Genomic DNA, 19232 nt, shown 5'->3' with positions numbered 1-19232 from the left:
ATCTCTATATGTTATTTATCACACTATATTACTGCTAGCTATTCATTTTTAGTTTTGGTGCCATTAACATAGAATTTGGCTAAAGAAACCAGATATTCTTGTTCTTTTTGCCTTAGACCAGGCACCACGTTTCCCCATGAAATCCTGAGGGAGAAAGACAGAAACATCACAAAAGGTAAACCAAAGAAACTGCCTCTCAAACACCAAGGCAGAACTCTTACTTTCTTTAGGCTAAAAGCATTAGTCAGGGGGTCCTGTTCCTTCCTGAATCCTAAACCCAAACTCTTGGATCTCAGTACTGTTTAGCTTCCTACATATACCTGACCGGAGAACACCCAAATGCGTGAGAAGAGAAAATCTAAAAGAAGAGAGAGGCCTAGATAATTTAGCCATTTCTCATGACAGTGGGTCCTAGCCCTTTGCTTTGCTTATGTTCTCGCAGCTTGAATGACAGAACTGCTCACCAGAGGAACAGAGGGATGGAAGGGCCTTCTCTAGTGAGGACAAAAGGTCCTCAGCCAGTGGAAATGTGGGGAAAGAAGGAGTGGGAGAGGGATGGGAAAAGAAAAAATACACAAGAACAGTGTCCCCTAAGATGGAAGAAGTATCACCCTATTCTGCAGAGATTTTCAATTTAAAATATTTCTTTTTTGGTGAAAGACAATGTGCTTTCAAAGTTGAACATATGAAGTACTTAATTATATTCTCTCAACGTCTGTGGTATGGTTTTACATGATTACTCCAGCCCATGAATAAGCATCCAGCAATCATGTGAAAACCGTAACAGTTTATTTTAAAATGTTAACAATGAAAAGTGACATGTAATAAATAATTAGAAATTTTATGTTTCTCTTCCTGTTTTAGTCAACATCTCCACCTCCAGCTCCAATCCTACCCCCACTGTCTTACCTGACAATCAATTTCTGGGGAAGTGCAGGATTCAAACCCAAGCAAACAGGCTTCCATAAACAATAAAAGGTTTGAAGATGTCCATTTTAAAAAATTATCTTTTTAGATTAACTTATAGGTTGAAAAGTTTTAAGAAGAAACCAGCTGAACATGAAGACTGAGAAATCGTAAAATAAATGACAATGAAACAAAGGATACTACAATCCTATAATGAAACTGTAAGAAGTAATAGGGATGAAGTCAAATGATGACTAAGAAAAATAAATGGAAATGAGATAAAAAGTCACAGCACTAATACAGAGAAATACTAGATGCAAATAATCAATAACATATCACCATGGAAGTATACAGTATACATAAATATGTTAAAACTGTGAACACTGCAACAGAAGATAAGGAAATGCACTATTTCATTGGTAGCTACGTAGATATTTTAAATGACATGTACAATGCCAGATATAGATTGATTCTGTTCACGTTTGCATCCTATGCACTGAATTAATGCAGCCACATGACAGACCATGAATGTCTGCTGAATAAATGATACATTGGCAGATGTTAAAATTATCTAACTCAAACCTAACTACTACAGCTTGTGGGACACTGTCCACTTTTACTGAACTAAAGAAGGCTACCATTTACAGTTGTTATTAAAAACAGAAGTCCCTGGCCAGGTGCAGTGGCTCACGCCTATAATCTCAGCACTTTGGAAGGCCAAGTTGGGTGGATCACCTGAGGTCAGGAGTTTGAGACCAGCCTGGCCAATACGGCGAAACCTGGTCTCTACTAAAAATATAAAAATGAGCTGGGCATGGTGGTGTGTACCTGTAGTCCCAGCTACTCAGGAAGCTGAGGCAGGAGAACCACTTGAACCCTGGAGGTGGAGTTTGCAGTGAGCCAAGAGAGCATCACTGCACTCCAGCTTGGGTAACAGAATGAGACTGTCTCAAAACAAAACAAAACACAACACATAAACACAGAAGTCCCAAATCACAGCTTTCTCTCCTGGTAAAAAGCTAGCTGAACCCTAAGATTATACAGAACCCAACTTTTCTGGTAAGTTTTAATAATTTTATCATAAGAAATATGAGCTTAAAAAATTTCTTAAAAAAGAAATACCGATTCACTGATCTTTTTATTTTCAGCTTTTGATATTCTTTATCTCTGGCCATGAGAGGGGAAAACTGGCAGAAAATTGGCTAGCATATGGCTACTACTGAATTCTCAATCACATGACATGTATCTTATGTTTGATGCAGTCCTCTAAAAACCTAGAAATTTGTCTTAGCACTTAACTATCCTATACCAATCAAAGTATAAATTGAATATATGATTGTTTTGATGTTTTGTTCATTCTATATAATTTATGCTGGAATAAAGGTCTTTGTGGATCTGACAGCTGGAAGACTGTACTAGGTCAATGGAGTCCCAGAAGGATAGGAGGACTTGTTTGTCTATTCTTTCACAGACTGAATTAACCAAAATGGAAAAGTTTTTGCCGGGGCCTAGAAGCACAAAATGGTAGCAAAAAGCATAATCTTGGAGAAACTTTAGGGAAGCATCACAGTTGCCTCCGTTCTGCTCACTCTCAGCCCTAGGATGATATGCTGGAATAGGTAGGCAGAAAGTGATCATTCCCTCTCATTCCATGTCAACTGTTTGCCTAGCATTCCAGAGTCCATCTGTAAATTAAATTGGGAAAGATTAGGGAGTTAGAGGGAACATTCAAATACCCTTGATGATCTTTTGCTACCTCACAACCACTACAGTGTTCCAGAATGATTGAAGGTAGGTTGCTCCAAAGGTGAGCTCCATCAGCCTATGGTCAGCAACCCTCTACCGCCTCCCAAATAGCTTACTAGGCTCTACTCCATTGATACTGCACAGCCGCTGCCTTCTTAAAGTGTTAAGTGTAGGTTTCTCAAGCCTATACAGGTAAACTTTAAGCACGGTTGTTTTATTTTTTTCACCTTTTATATAAGGAAAACCTCAGACTAGCTTTTAGTGATCTTACTTATTATTTGACAGCAGACAAGCACCAATTATGGGCTAAGATAAATAAGCTCAATTTATATCCCTGGTTACTCATTTTGTACACAGACTGAATGAGTCAGGTAATGATAGTCTCTTGATAGATCAGATAATTTTTCCAGGAGTAAATCTTTATTAATTTTCTGCCCCCTCTTTGTTTCACTTGTACCGTAAGCATTTGATGAACTATTCATTCTACATATTAAAAAGCTCATAAAGAGACACAAACTCTGATAGGCAGTTAAATGGTTTACAGTCACCAACTATGACGGACATTACTAGAACCCCAGCCCTGAAGGTATAGAATAAAAAGGAAAAGAGGTACTGGCATGAAGAAACTGAGCTCTTAAGTAATAAAGAAGGCCTCTGCATGTTACCAAAACACAGTTTTTGCTTGTTTTAAAATTATGCACTGCTGAAAGTTCTTTTGAAATCTCCAAAGAGACCTATTCCCAGGATTAACTGGCTGTACTACTTCTGGTAGCACCATGGTGTTGTATCTATAGTACCTAGGAGGCCCGAGATTTAGTGGCAGCTGGTAATTTCTGAAGATGACCACAAACAGTGTCTCCTATTCTGAATGTTCATCATTCCACAAGATCTTGACATTCTTCCCAGAGGGAAATGGGGTCTATGTCACATTCCTTGCATCTGGGCTGGCTTGTTGCTTGCTTTTAACCAAATGATGCTGGAAATTTCCAAGAGTATGTCAGAAATGGTAAGGCAGCTTCTGTCTGTTTGCTGGATGATTCACATTTGAAGCCCCAAGTCACTATGTAGAAGTCACACTAGCCTAAGGCCACCATGCTGGGTGGAAGTCCAGCCACAAAAGGCCATGTGTAGGCACTCTATTTGGCAGTCCTAGACTTTGACCTCTCCCAGCCTAGATGCCAGAGGTATCAGTAATGATTCCAGTCTTCAGCTTATTGTCAAGTCACTAGCTAGCCTTTCAGTCTTCCCAGATGAAGTCCTTAGATACTATAAAAGAGATACAAGCCACTCCTGCTGTGACCTTTCCAAATACTTGGCCCACTGAATTCCACAGAAACAAATGTTTGTTGTTTTGTGCCTTTGGGTTTGGGGCAGTTTGTTACATAGCAATAGTAAATGGAACAAACTTATAATAGCATAAATTCCAAAAACTTGGTAAAATTACTTTGAATTTAGTGTGTGGGGGTAATAGGCAAGTTTTCTGAATAATGGCCTCCTAATAATGCTTAGCAGCCTACAAAGTTGGGGGGTAGGGCAGTGAAAGTGAAAAGGTTTTTCATTGCAATTTCTTTGTGAATCTCTTTCAAGGGTCAATTTTAACGACTGCAATTACATTTTAAAATTTGGCTTTATCTTTTCTTCTTGTCTCAAGCACAGTTCTTTGGCACTAGGAAAAGTATTTTAGTTCCTAGCTAGCTAATTATTTTAGCTTGTTGGTTTTTTATGTTGAAGATTTCCTCTGCTTTAGACATCTTCTAAAATGGATTGTAGTGGACACGGAAATCTGAATTGACAGTCGTTTAAATGAGTCAAGACCCATTTAATGGGGTTATGAATTTGACATACTGAATGGTGATTGGCAATATTTTTTAGAAAACAAAATAAAAGGTATAAATCAGAGAGTTACTACAGCTAAAAAGCTACGTGAAATGTTAACCAATTAAAGTAGAAAGACATGCCACTAATGATCATTCTGGTTTCAGAATAATTGATCTGAAGCCCTTTATAACCATAATTAAAAAGCAGAGAATACTTCTCAAAGAGCTTGGCTATAACCCTCAGATGTTCTCATGTCTGCATGGCTGTGTAGTTACTGCTGCTTTGCTTCCAAAGATGAATGAACATGTTCTCATTTTTTGGGTGAGTATCTGAGTCCATTTGTGATGCCATAACAAAATATCATCAACTAGTAGCTTATTAACAACAAAACTTTATTTCTCACAATTCTGCAGGCTGGGAAGTACAAGACTAAGGTGCTGGTAGATTTGGTCCCTGGGGAGGGGCCCACTTCCTGGTTCATAGAATTACACCTTCTTACTGCTTCCTCACATAGTGAAAGGGACAAGGCAGCTTTTTGGGATCTCTTTCATAAGGGACTAATCCCATTGATGAGGGCTCCTCCCTCATGACCTAATCACTTCCCAAAGACCCCATCTCCTAATACCATCACCTCAGGGGTTGAGATTTCAATATATGAATTTTGAAGGGACACATTCAGACCACAGCTGAGGGATAGGGGTTGGGAGAGGTTAAGAGGGAGCTTCAAAGGGGAAAGGAAGGTAACTAATTTTAGATTCAGAACTATTAAGAGTTTGAAGATTCTTGAAGCTTTTCACTATCCATTTTCCCAATAATAAAACAGAATAATAGGCCAGGAAGAATTTATACTTATATGACAATATCTGATGTTTTAAAAGACTAGCGCCTTCTACATTTATTTCTAAATTGATCATTTAAAACCAAAATACAAAATATTATCTTTCTCAGTATTCCCTAATAAACACTATCTTTATTTGGTTCCAAAGGCTTAATGTCATACAGGGAAAAAAATTAACATTACTGTAATACCTGACAAAATGTTATGAGCCACTTTCTCACTCCATTCAGGTAATTCTTTTGATTTTTCTTCTGGAACTGGCTCACATGGTACAATGTGACTCAGGTTAACTTCTTCACTTGAAGTATCTTTAGCCTAAACAGTAAAAATGTTTCAAAATGTGAAGAGTTAGAACTAAGAGGGGGAAAACTGTAAGCATTATATAACAAATATGAAGCCAACAAATACTAGATATAATTAATGAAAAATATCTTCAGCCAACCTAGTTACCAGTATGGTCTTATAAAGCACAATATCAGAACTGCCATGAAGTTGAAAACTGTTCTGGTCCATATAAATCTTGACTGGTAAGATTTAAATACCAATACAAGTTCAATATGGCATTTATCAAATCATTTATATTGACTAACTTTTTTTTTTCTGGACTAGACTGATTTCCTTCAAACAGATACCATCCCTAGATATTAGTGTGCACATGGTACTCAGTAAGATTAAAAGATTTTTGTTAAATGACTCAATCAGTAAGCAAAGATGAATTCATAAACTGGTTTTGACAGAGCAAACAAATGTCTAATTTGAAACAAGAAGGAATATATAAACACAGAATAATCTGCTATTTCATTTAAGAGGAAATGGAGAACATAGAACTATCTGTACTTTGCTAACTGAACAGCTGTTATGAGAGCCTGGGCCAACACCCAAACTCTCAAAGCTAAATGAACTCATTCTAAGAAATAAGACGCAGGCTAACTCAGACCTCATAATATTAATATAATAAAATAACCTGAAAATCAAAGTGGCCAGTTATACAAAGAATGTCACACAAAATATAAAAACAACATTAAACAAAACAACTTCTACATGGGATAAAAGTCACCCATAAGCAAAAATCTAAAGCTTTTCACTGCATATACTTTTTAATATCATTTGATTTTTTTAGAACAAGAAATTAAATTTTTTTTTTTTTTTTGAGACGGAGTCTCACTGTCGCCCAGGCTGGAGTGCAGTGGCCGGATCTCAGCTCACTGCAAGCTCCGCCTCCCGGGTTTACACCATTCTCCTGCCTCAGCCTCCACAGTAGCTGGGACTAGAGGCGCCCGCCACCTCGCCCGGCTAGCTTTTTGTATTTTTTAGTAGAGACGGGGTTTCACCATGTTAGCCAGGATGGTCTCGATCTCCTGACCTCGTGATCCACCCATCTCGGCCTCCCAAAGTGCTGGGATTACAGGCTTGAGCCACCGCGCCCGGCCAAGAAATTAAATTTTAAAACATGAAGTTCTAAATGATATGGAAGAATTTCCAAATACACTGTTAAGTAAAAAAGCAAGGAGCAAAACATTATGTTTTATATGCCATCTTTTATGTTAAATATTAAATATGTCTGTGTGTGTGTATTTATGCATAAAATATATCTAGAAGGACAATAGAAATTAATAATTATGTGTCTGAGGCCAGGCATGCTGGCTCACACCTGCAATCCTAGCACACTGCGAGGCTGACGTGGGTGGATCACCTGAAGTCAGGAGTTTGAGACTAGCCAAGCCAACATGGTGATATTGAAACCCTGTCTCTACTAAAAATACAAAAATTAACCGGGCGTGGCTGCAGGCGCCTGTAATCCCAGCTACTCGGGAGGCTGAGACACAAGAATTGCTTGAACCTTGGAAGCGGAGGTTGCAGTGAGCTGAGATCACACCACTGCACTTCAGCCTAGGTGACAGAGTGAGATTCTATCTGTGGGGGATGGGGGAGAAGAGGGAAGATTATGTGTCTGGACAGAGGAGCTAGGTGGCTGGTGGACAGGAATAGGGCCCAGACTTATTTTTCACCATATACTCTTTTGTACCCTTTAACTTTCGTTTCTTGTGATTAAAACAACGTTTTTAAGTAAAATATATTTCTTGGAACCATTTTGGACTCCCAATATCCTCATATAGCTGGTCTAAGATGTTCAGCATAAACCGCAGTGACACTTTGCAAATAAATGTAGAATATTCACGTGATATTCATCAATTCCAAAGATAATTATTGAGCATTTACCATGTGGAATAGAGCAATGAACAATACTAAACTGCCTGTAATATGATACTCAAGACAATGCTGTTTTATTCATATACTTGCTTATATTACCACTTCTGCCGAGAATCCCCTTAAATTTGCTATTCATATGACCAACTCTTCTTTATCCTTCAAGACTCTTCTTAGTCATAATGTCCTGTAGGAAGGGGCTCCTCACTGCTTCCCATACCACTCATCCACCCACACTTATCTGTTAGGCTAGGCTGCATCTTCTATCTAATAGCCACATTGGATAGAAACGATCTCTTTGCTAATCTGTCCTTAGAAATTTAAACCTTTTCCACTATGTATGCCTAACATTCTAGCACTCAATAAATATTTCCTGAACGCTAATCCAAATTTACCAGTTAAAATATATTACATACTCAGAGCCTATGAAATGAAAGAAGAAACCACTCAATATATTTTTAAAAATCAAATCTCTGTCCTGTTGCCCATCCATAAAAAAACAGGAAACTGAATAAAAATGGCAGAGTGTAAGAAAAAAAGAGACAGTAGCATATGTAGCCCCCAAGCTTTTGGTGAATATAGGAAGGCAGAGAATAACACAAAACAAATAAGAAAGTATGTGCATCATTAATGCAAATATAAAAATATTTTGGTCAGGTGTGGTGGCTCATGTCTGTAATGCTGGCTAACTGTGGAGGCTGAGGCAGGAGGATCACATGAGTCCGGGAGGTCAAGGCTGCAGTGAGCCATGTTTGCACCACTGCACTCCAGCCTGGGTGACAAAGCAGGATCCTGTCTCAAAAAAAAATAAAATCTCTCAAACAGTTGGGAAAAAAAATCTATCCCCCAAACAGAGTATCTTTTAAAAAAAGAGTTTAAGTAACACACACTTTAAAAGGGAAATATTACAACTGATTCTAATTGCTTTTGCCGGTGATCACTTTGTTGACTATGCACAAGTTGCTTTGCTTTAGTATATGGGACTATGATCATATAAATATATGAAACTGGAGAAAGGTACCATTAGAAAACAACACACACACTTATTATTCTTTTATTTACCCTTTTTCCACGTTTTCCTTTATGACGTACATCCTTATTGCCTTGGTCCAACTGTTTCACATCAGTGCCCGAGGCTTCTTTTAGTTGGTCAGAGGAGGGTCTAGTTCTTCCAGGGATTTGGAATTCATTTTCTTCTTCTGCTCTGTTCCAGTTGGCCTACAGAATAAGGGTTTAAGCCTAGCCCTAATCAGAATTTTTCTTAGATGACTTTCTGCCACCTATATTACACCATGCTCAAGTGACATATTTGTTTGAATGTCAGTTTGGCAGTCTATAAGTAACAACTGCTTTTGCTTTTTTCTCTATGCTTCTCTTTTGTCTTATCACCAAACCCCAAACCTCTGAGATCTTTGGTTCATAGCATATGCTTCAGTAAGTTTCAAAAGACAAAGTATAAAAGACAACTTATAGCAGTTGTTGGTATACGTTATCTTTGAATCAGATGCAGCTACATTTAAATTTAATTAATGAATAAATTTTAGGTAACATATACAATATACAAGACAAAATGAATTTAAAGGCAATTAACAAAACTCATGTCCACTTCATTATGCATTATTGGAAGGTTTATTAATTGTCTGCACAGTATACACTTTGCTGAATGAATGCTTAAGAGTAAAAACCAGTCAAAATTATAGCTAGTAACTAGCTTATGTTTACAGTTGAAGTTCTGGGACAGTAAAGCAAGCTAAAAATAACATACAACTGAAAAATAAAATTGAAGAGATAAAATAAACATACAATCTAAAAGTCTGCTTAGTTTTTTTCCTAAAGTCCAGTAACACAGGTCCAGTTAATGTAGGGGTGAAGGGAGAAATAGTTCCACATTAGGTCTGTGAATACTTAAGAGCATCATTTCACTCAGTCAGTAAACAGTGAAGTGAAGATGAACTCCTTCATTTGACCATACTCCTGCCTTTGTGAATTCCTCTTCACAAGTACAATGAGGCTACACACTTCTGTATGCTGATCACGTATTTTGTTAAATAATTGCTGCTATGCTAAAGTATTGGTTTGCTGACCACCAGGTAGGTCATTCTCAGGTCAACAGGGGCTGATTTTGTATTTTGACACAAACACACACACACACACACCTTTGCAGTCTCCTGTTCTCATAATCTGCCCATCCCACCACTTAACACAGTAACTGGTTAGATAATGAATTCCAAATATCTGCTGACTGAAGGAGAGAATAAAAGATTATACCATCATAATGCCCACCTCAGTCCACCCCAGATGACTGTCAATATTCATAATCAAAAATACTTTTTCCCTTTTGCTACAATATATAAAGAAAGTCCATAATACTCTATTCAAGTTCCCTGTTAAACAGAAATACTCTATTTCCACAGGTACGCATGTGGGCAGAGGAAACATGCCAAATAAGGAAAGTTCCAGGATGATCATATTTTAAATCATATTTTCTTTTTATTTTTTTATTTGGCCTTCATTTACCACAAGAACAAAGAAAATTATCTCAACCAAAGCCTGTTTCTTCCTCAGAATGCCAACCATACCCCCTTAAAATGTCCAACATAACCTATCTACTAAAGGTAAAATTATCTTCATGTCACCATTTAGACCCATTAGTACACTTTTCCAGCTGAGCAGCAAAACTGGTGAAAAAATAGCTAACATTCACAGAGCATTACTACTTGTTCTGATGTAAGTGCTTAATGTATTTTTAATTTTCACCACAGCCCAATGAGGTGGACACTGTTATTATCCCCATTTTATAAGTAAATTAAAGTATAGAGAAGATCAGTACCAGCTGAGCTAAACGGCTATTAAGTGGAAGAGCTTGAATTCATATACAGGCAATTCGACTCTAGAGCTCACAATCTTAACCACTATTACAGCAAATTCCAAGCATGTAGCTGTGAACACACAAACAAATGATAAACTGTTAGTCTCCTAACCTTGATCACAGTAGAGGTTATTACAATTTCTCTAAAAGCTGAAGAGCTTATGTTAAAGTAGATTTTTTTCACCCTAAAGATGATCACACAAGTTACCTGGAGCCGAAGGTCAGACATTTGCCTTAATAGATCCTCAAAGAGCTCTCTATCATCCTCTGGTAACTCAGAGGACAGGACAACCCCCACAAAGCATCCTGCTGCTTGTAGCATTGTATCAGGAAACATGTAGGCTCCTGCAGTACATTTCAGAACCGGAGATCTATCAGGAACTAGAGGATACAACCAGTCACAAACCTGAAAGGATTCATTAGAAGAAAAAATATATATACATATAAATGAATGAAACTAGATTTTCACTTATGTTTTAATAAAATTGTCATACTAGAAAATAAACACTTCAAAGTTGGAAACATATTTTAAAAGGCTTTATAGAACCATCAACATCAACAAATCCCCAAGAAAATTAATCATTTGCTAGTCTGATCTTCCTGCAATAAGGACTGTGCTAACTATGCCATTGCTCCACTAATCATACAATCTTAAAGCTGATGGCCTTAACCAGCCCAGTGTTAACCAATAATGACTCTAACTTTAAATAAATAATAATCAAAGTAAATTAAGATTTTCTTCGTTATTGAAATTGGATATTCCTTTTGTGGTAATAATAAACTATTTTCAGGTATTATTTACTTGAAATATTTACTGAAGTAATAGTGTTTACTGATTTAATGCTCCTAACAATCCTATGAAATCAGTTACTAGTATTGTCATTTTATGTACAAGAAAATTGAGGCACACAGAGGTCAATTAAGTTGCTCAGAACCAACAACTGAAAAGTGGAGCTTGGATTTTAACACATGTAGTCTGGACCAGAGAAGCTGAACAATTATTTTAATCAGAAACCCAGCACTCACAGGCCGGGCACGGTGGCTCACACCTATAATCCCAACACGCTGGGAGGCCAATGGGGAGCGGGGGGATCATCTGAGGTCAGGAGTTCAAGACCAGCCTGGCCAATATGGTGAAACTCGTCTCTACTAAAAATACAAAAGTTAGCTGGGTGTGGTAGTGCATGCCTGTAATCCTAGCTCCAGCTCCTTAGGAGGCTGAGGCAGGAGAATCACCTGAACCCGGGAGGTGGAAGATGCAGTGAGCCAAGATTATACCATTGCACCCCAGCCTGGGCAACAGAGCAAAACTCTGACTCAAAGAAAAAATAAATAAATAAATAAGAAACTCAGCACTCACAACGTGGAATAATTTTTTGTACTAAACCCAAGAGAACCTGACATAACAGAATAGATTAAGTTAATGTTTATGGATTGTCTATCTATTGTGAAATAAAAAGCAAAATAACAAAAGCTCTCCTGCAGTGTCATCTGGGAAGGTCAGCTTGCCAGTACACACACAGACTTAAGCTCACATTCTGGCTGCCTAATTTATTTCTAATGCAAAACATTATTTGAGAAACCAAAATATAACTGTGCTCAACATCAAAACAGTCTTACCCACAAACTTTTAACATTTGAGTAGTTACATATTTTAATATGTATGAGAAAAAATACACATTTCCCTTAATATCAGTTATTATTAAGATATAACTGACAAGTGGGACAATTTAGTAAAAATATAAAGCAAGTAATAGTAGTGGTATGGAGTTGACAAAAAAAAATTGTAAAAGTTATTCTAAAATAAAACTTAGGAAAGGTTTTTTGTTTTTGTTTTTTTTTACTATTCCATGGTTTCTTCCAGATTAACTATATCCTGGTCACCTTAATTGAACTGGAATATCACCAAATTGTCTTTAAAATACCAATACTTTATAGACTTTTCTTAGGACAGGATATTACAGATGAGTGAGTTCATCCACCATAGGCTGATTTTTCCCAGTTTCATTTTCAGAGGGCAAATTCATGTCCAGTTTCTGTAACTATAGATTTAACAGGTTTAAAAAGTATGTGGTATTAAAACTAAAACCAAAAGAAAAATCTTTTTTTGAAGTTCTAGAATTCTGTCTACCTAAAACCAAAAAATATTAATTTCCTATTTAGACCAATAGTGATTTTAACAGTGATTTTTAGTATAGGAAATATCTAACTTCTAGTATTTAGTTGGTTTATTATTGTATTTTTTTTTTGACAAAAACATTCAGAAAACACATATGTTAACTCTTTTAAGGACACTCTGCTACAAATACCTGAATACAAGCAAATGAGAACCTGTTAAAGAGACTCAAATTAAATTTTGGGAGCAATTTTACTTTTCATTTAGGACAAAAAAATACACATATGAGAGAGATTAAAAACAAAATTAAAAGCACTAAGGACAAATTTGTATTAAAGTACAAGTCATTTCAATGGATGAGTGAATGTAACCATGGTACAGTATTTTTGCCATTCACTACCCCATCTCCAGTTGCTAAGGACCCAAAGATTTTTTATTTCCATCGTTACAGTGCAACACTATTAGTAGAAATTGTTATAGCTTTTATCATCCCCCACTACAAACCCCAACCAATAAGCCTACTCTTTTAAACCTTAAGGCTCCTTTCCTAAAATAATCTACAGGAGTCACAATATTCTTCCTGCCCAGTATCAAATATTTCCTTTCTTTTTTTTTTGAGACAGAGTCTCCCTCTGTCGCCCAGGCTGGAGTGCAGTGGCCGGATCTCGGCTCACTTCAAGCTCTGCCTCCCGGGTTTACGCCATTCTCCTGCCTCAGCCTCCTGAGTAACCGGGACTACAGGTGCCCACCACCTCGCCTGGCTAGTTTTTTTGTATTTTTTTTAGTAGAGACGGGGTTTCACCGTGTTAGCCAGTATGGTCTCGATCTCCTGACCTCGTCATCCACCCGTCTCGGCCTCCCAAAGTGCTGGGATTACAAGCTTGAGCCACCGCGCCCGGCCCAAATATTTCCTTTCAATAATGCCCTCAAAGTATCTCCCTCACACATCCCCAGTAAGCCTCGAATTGTCTTTAAACAACTTTCAAGTTGACTCCATATAAAAACTACGTAAGAATCAACAGAAGAGTATACCAAAAGAGAAAATGATTAGAGATAGCCTGTGCTATCACTAAACCACATTATTTGGACTGTGGACAAAACACCTGCTTTGTTTAAAAAGTGATCTTTCTTCAATGCAAACTCCTTTGTTATACTCAACATATACTAAGTCCTCATTTCAAGAACTCATCTTCCTATACCTACATCCAATCTTTTAAAATGTGATTGTCACTGGACCACTGTCTTCAGAATACCTCACTAAATCCACAGCAATGCCCTGACATCAATCTTTATGTAGCACTCTTTACTCTTGGACCAAGTGCATTCTGGTAAATTTCTCTGCTTGGACTGTTGGAATTACATCTTAAATTATCACCACAGACTCTACTTCTAAACCACGGTCTCTCAACCTTGGCATAGTTGAGATTTTGGGCAGGATAATTTTTTTTGTTCATGAGGGCTGTCCTGTGTAAATGTGTGGCAGCATCCCTGGCCTCTATCCACTATGCTAGTAGCAATCAGCCTCCAGTATGACAACCAAAAATGCCTCCAGACATTGTCAAATTTTCTCTGGGGAGGCAAAATTAGTCCTGGCTGAGAACAACTGTTCTGGACCATGTGCTGGGTCTTGCCCAGTTCAGACCATCAGCTGAGTCTTTACAACATTTGTGAGTATTTACAGCTATACATCCACAGGAATTACATAAATCCCTTTTCAAATTAAACTTACTAGGTTTTTTCTTCAGATAAAGAATTAAAAGTTTAAGGATGACCACTCTTCTCAAGTTTTATCATCACAAACTTAATATCAAAATAAAACTATTAATATATCTTAAAAAAAGACTATAAAACACAAACATGTTTAAGGCTCATAATTTTATGGAACATATTTAAAAACAAAGAATTCATTGTTATCTTTTTTCACTTACAGTGCACACATAAACATTAACAAAAATGATGTAGTCTACATGTTTTTCAAATTATGCTTTCATTTTCCTTTGGCTTACCTGAAGAAACCCAGGAGGACGGTTTAGAACCGAATCAAGAGAATTATCCAAAAACCTCACAATTCGAAGGTACCCAGGATACGAAGGTGCACTAACCTCCCCTGCAGGATTTACAAAAAAAATCTGTACTCCATTTGGTATCAAAATCAATTCATCTGCATCTAGCCCTAAAGTCTCAAGAGGCGGCGGCTGAGAATGATTCCTATAAAACTCTTCTCCAACTGATGAAAACTCCCCAGAATCTGTGCCATAGGATACAGTGTAGTGACCTTCAGCAGCCTGAGGAGTATAAGCAGGAGGAGCTTCTGCTGGACAACTTTGTGATGGTAAAGAGAGAGAAACAGGTGCAGCAACTGCCCCTGCACTTGGAGTTGAGGTGCTTCCATCTACTTCAGCATGCTGAGGAGCTGAACTAAAAGACTGAGGCTCTGGTAATTTTTCACACATGTCTTTAGGTGGAAATTCTGGATATAACTTGGGCACCTCCTGAAGATCATTCTGTAGAGAAGTGGCAAGACCCTTCTCTAGAATTTCCAGCCTAGTGCGTACATTCTGTAGTGTTTCTTTCATTTTCTGTTGCATTTGTCTAGCAGATTCCCACCCAGGGCCTGTGTGTTCAGACTCTGTTGATGAAATGCTGATCCCTCTGAGCAGGTGTCCTATTCCTTGCTTATAGTAGTTCTTTGCTTCTTCCTTCTGACCTAATTCATCTGTATTCAGACCTTTGTTAACAAACAAAAAGGCCTTCTTATATGCTTCTCTGATGATCTTAATTTCAGCAGGTTCTCCATTTTGTGGCTCTTGCTCCATTTCTGCAAAATTGGAAACATATTTAATTATCTTGCTTAGCTATTGTTTACTTATCATCTGTATCTCCTACCTGAATATATTTTAAGAGGACAAGTGCTTCGCTCATCTCTGTTTTGTTCACTATTATACTATCCTTTAAGCCTGCTATCAGGTCTGTCATAAAGAAAGTACTTAATATGTATTTGATGAATGGATAAATAAATGAAAACTCTCAGTCCAAAACACCTTAATTTAAAAACATAAGAGAATAAATCAGAATACATCTATTACATAATTTTCTTGTTCCAGTTTCTTATAATAGTTTCCTATCATACATATGATATGTATGATATATCATATCATACTGGACACATAAACATTAACAAAATGATGTAGTCTACATATATTTCAAATTATGCTTTCATTTTTCTTTGAAAAATGAATACATTTTTGTATGATGGTTAATAAAACAAGAATCTCATTCTAAAATTCATTATAATATAAATCCAGATTATATCCAGCCAATAAAAAATGAATTGAATCACACACTGGGGAAAACAGAAATGAGAAAAAAAAATTTGAATGAAACTCTGTTACCTGATTTCCACTTAAAGGTGGCAGGTTACCCCACACAGCCCTGTTGCTTCCCCAAATCCTACTAAGATGACTCTAGAAAGATTATGAAAAAGGAATAACCATTTTTTCTTAGTGAGAAAAATACATGAATAGGTACTTCACAGAAGAAAATCTTTAAAAAGCATCAGAAAAGGTGTTCAACATACTATTCTCTCAGAAAAGTGAAACTAAAATTGAGTGACACCAACTAGACACTTACCAGATGGCTAAAATTTAAAAGACTGATTAGTGCTAAGTGAAGACAAGTGCAACTCTTCTACCTTGCTGGTGAAAGCTGAAAAATGATACACCATTTTGGAAAACTGGCAGTTTCTACTAAAGCTAAACATCCACCCACTCAATGACCCAACAATTCCACTTGCAAGTATATAACCAAGAGAAATGGATGCATGTGCATGCCAAAGACATGTATGGCAATATTCACAGCAACTATATTCACAAAAGGCAAATCCTTAAAACAACCCAAATGCTTACTCATTCATACAATGCAATAATACACAGAAAAAATTTTTAAACCTGATTGCCTGCAACATCAATGAATCTCACCAATTCTTTGAGCAAAAGCCAAATACAAAAGACTTCATATTGAGACCACATACTATGATTCTATATGAATGAATTAAAGAATGGGAAAAACTTGTCTATGATGATATAAATCAAAATAGTGCTTATAGGTAGAGGCTAATAACTTCGCAGGTACAGGAGGGAATCTCATGGCCTTTGGAAATGTTCTCTGTTGATCTGAATGATGACTAAAAGGGTGTACAGTGGTCCCCCCTTATTTACAGTTTCACTTTCTGTGGTTTCAGTTACCTGCAGTCAATCACTATCTTAAAATATTAAGTGGAAAATAACAGAGATAAATAATTAATAAATTTTAAATTGCACATTCTCAGTATCATGACTAAATCTCTTGTTGTCTCTCTCTGTGCTCCCTGAGGCATGAATCATCTCTGTATCCAGGGCATCCATGCTGTCTATGCTCCCCTCCCATGATCACTTAGTAGGTGACATGGTTTGGCGATGTCCCAACCCAGATCTCATCTTGAATTGTTATCCCTATAATCCTCAGGTGTCAAGAGAGGGACCCAGTGGGAGATAACTGGATCATGGGGGCAGTTTGTCCCATGCTGTTCTCATGATAGTGAGTTCGCACACTATCTGATGGTTTTATATGGCAGTTTTTCCAGCTTCTGCTAGCTCTCTCTTTCCTGCCATCATGTGAAGAAAGTCTTTGCTTTCCCTTCGCCTTCTGCCATGATTGTAAGTTTCCTGAGGCCTCCCCAGCCACGCAGAACTGTGAGTCAATTAAACCTCTTTTCTTTATAAAGTACCCAGTCTTGGGCAGTTCTTTACAGCAGTGTGAAAACGGACTAATACAGCAGCCATCTTGGTTATCAGATCAACTGTTCCAATATTGTGGTGGCTGGATTCAAGTAATTCTTTTTACTTAATAATGGCCCCAAAGTGCAACAGTAGTGATGCTGGCAATTTGGATACACTGAAGAGAAGCTGTGAAGTGCTTCCTTCAAGTGAAAAGGTTAGTTTTCAACTTAACAAGGAAAAAAATCATATGCTGAGGTTGCTAAGATCTACCATTAAGAACATATTTGCTATTCCTGAAATTGTGAAGGAGTAAAAAGAAATTATGCTAGTTTTGCTGTTGTCCCTCAAACTGCAAAACTTATGGTCAAAGCATGTGATAAGTGTATTAGTTAAGATGGAAAAGGCTTAGATATGAACAGAAACATGTTCCAATTGAAAGCAATGGGGTTCCACACTATCCATGGTTTCAGGCATCCACTAGGGGTCTTGCAACTTATCTCCCTTGGATAAGGGGTGGGGGGATATACATAAAAATTATTAAACTATAAATTTAAGATCAGGGCACTAGATGTATTTTATGTGATTCCTTAACAAAACAGATAAATAATAAAGCCGTAACTCACAAGGACAAATAGGGAGGATGAAGAGTCAACAGTACTTGGTGCCAAAAAAGGAGGCGGACAAGTGAAAATTCCCAAAACACACTTGAGAAAACAGATGCCTTAAACTGTCAGTGGGAAAATCAGAGATGGAGCTGCACTTACATCACATCAAAAACCTCCGAAAGCATAAGAATTGATGGAATTCAATCTTCCAGTGGAAAGGAAGTAGAGGTACAGCTGAAAAAAGAGGACTGGTTGAAAGCCTGTTTACAAATTAGCACCCTCAGATCTTTCCTACACCAAGCACTCAGGACACTGTTTCTCTACAGCCCTGAAAGACCGAGTGCTTTGATCTAGAAGACTGTAAAATAAAGTGTGGATAAGAAACTATCAGGCAAGATTAAGGGTAAAAACCAGAAGCAGGGGGATTAAATGAAATGTTACACATTGATTATTGAGACCCACAGCCTTCCTCCCCACAACTTGGTAATTAGGAGTTCCAGCTGCCAGGTACCCCTCAAGAAAGGAGATTGGAAGTTACCTTCTTGAGGAATCTGACCACCACCAAGAGGAAAGACACAAAGAATAGTGATAGTGAGTGCTTCCTAAGGAAAACTGTCCAAGCAATTCACCGTTCAGAAGCCATAGTTGATAGGTTCTACCCACAGAATCTCAGATCAGCTTTCTAGTGCTTCATTCAGTCACATGCACACACTCACACACAGATACACACACAGCCCAGGATCAGAAAACATGAGGCAAATATCCAGTATAAAAGATTAAAATAAGAGCAATGTAATTTGGTTGAAATGGACAATGTGCAAGAAAAGTAAAACTTACCAAAAAAAACATATCATTTATATCAACATAAAGAAAAAGAAAATATCACATCCATAAAATAAAAAGTGGGATGCATGCACACTGAAAAAACGATATTCAAGAGACAAAATGAACTCTGGGAAATTAAATATTTAAAAAGCAGAAAGGAAAAACTCAAGAAGGATGAGATCATACAATTATAGAAAATGCCCAGAAAGCAGAACAAAAAGACAGAGATGAAAAATAGGCAAGAATAAATAAGAAAATTAGGACCCAGTCTATAAAGCATATCATTTGAATAATAAAACTTCTAGAAATATGGGAGGCCGAGGCGGGCGAATCACCTGAGGTCAGTAGCTCGAGACCAGCCTGACCAATATGGTGAAACCCCGTATACAAATACAAAAGCATTAGCCGGGCATCATGGCGTGCACCTGTAGTCCCAGCTACTCAGGAAGCTGAGATAGGAGAATTGCTTGAACCCAGGAGGCGGAGGTTGCAGTGAGCTGAGATCGCACCACTGCACTCCAGCCTGTTGGACAGAGTGTGACTC

At 37.5% G+C, this 19232-nt stretch overlaps 1 protein-coding gene across 1 annotated transcript in view; it reads right to left on the bottom strand.

Moving 5' to 3' along the window:
- Positions 1–19232, bottom strand: part of SPG20 (spastic paraplegia 20 (Troyer syndrome)) — a 37807-nt gene that overhangs the window by 11653 nt on the left and 6922 nt on the right. Inside the window, exons 2-5 of the mRNA XM_011943021.1 lie at positions 14508–15319; positions 10594–10791; positions 8579–8734; positions 5500–5623 (exon numbers count right to left, since the gene is read on the bottom strand). Coding sequence (XP_011798411.1) covers positions 5500–5623; positions 8579–8734; positions 10594–10791; positions 14508–15317 — 1288 coding nt within the window. The 5' untranslated portion in view covers positions 15318–15319. The remainder of the gene's footprint in view (positions 1–5499; positions 5624–8578; positions 8735–10593; positions 10792–14507; positions 15320–19232) is intronic.

This window comes from Colobus angolensis, unplaced genomic scaffold (genome assembly GCF_000951035.1).
Source record: "Colobus angolensis palliatus isolate OR3802 unplaced genomic scaffold, Cang.pa_1.0 Scaffold214, whole genome shotgun sequence".
Classification (NCBI taxonomy): domain Eukaryota; kingdom Metazoa; phylum Chordata; class Mammalia; order Primates; family Cercopithecidae; genus Colobus; species Colobus angolensis.
Note: the sequence above shows the minus strand (reverse complement) of the source record. Positions and strands in the feature narration are given on the sequence as shown.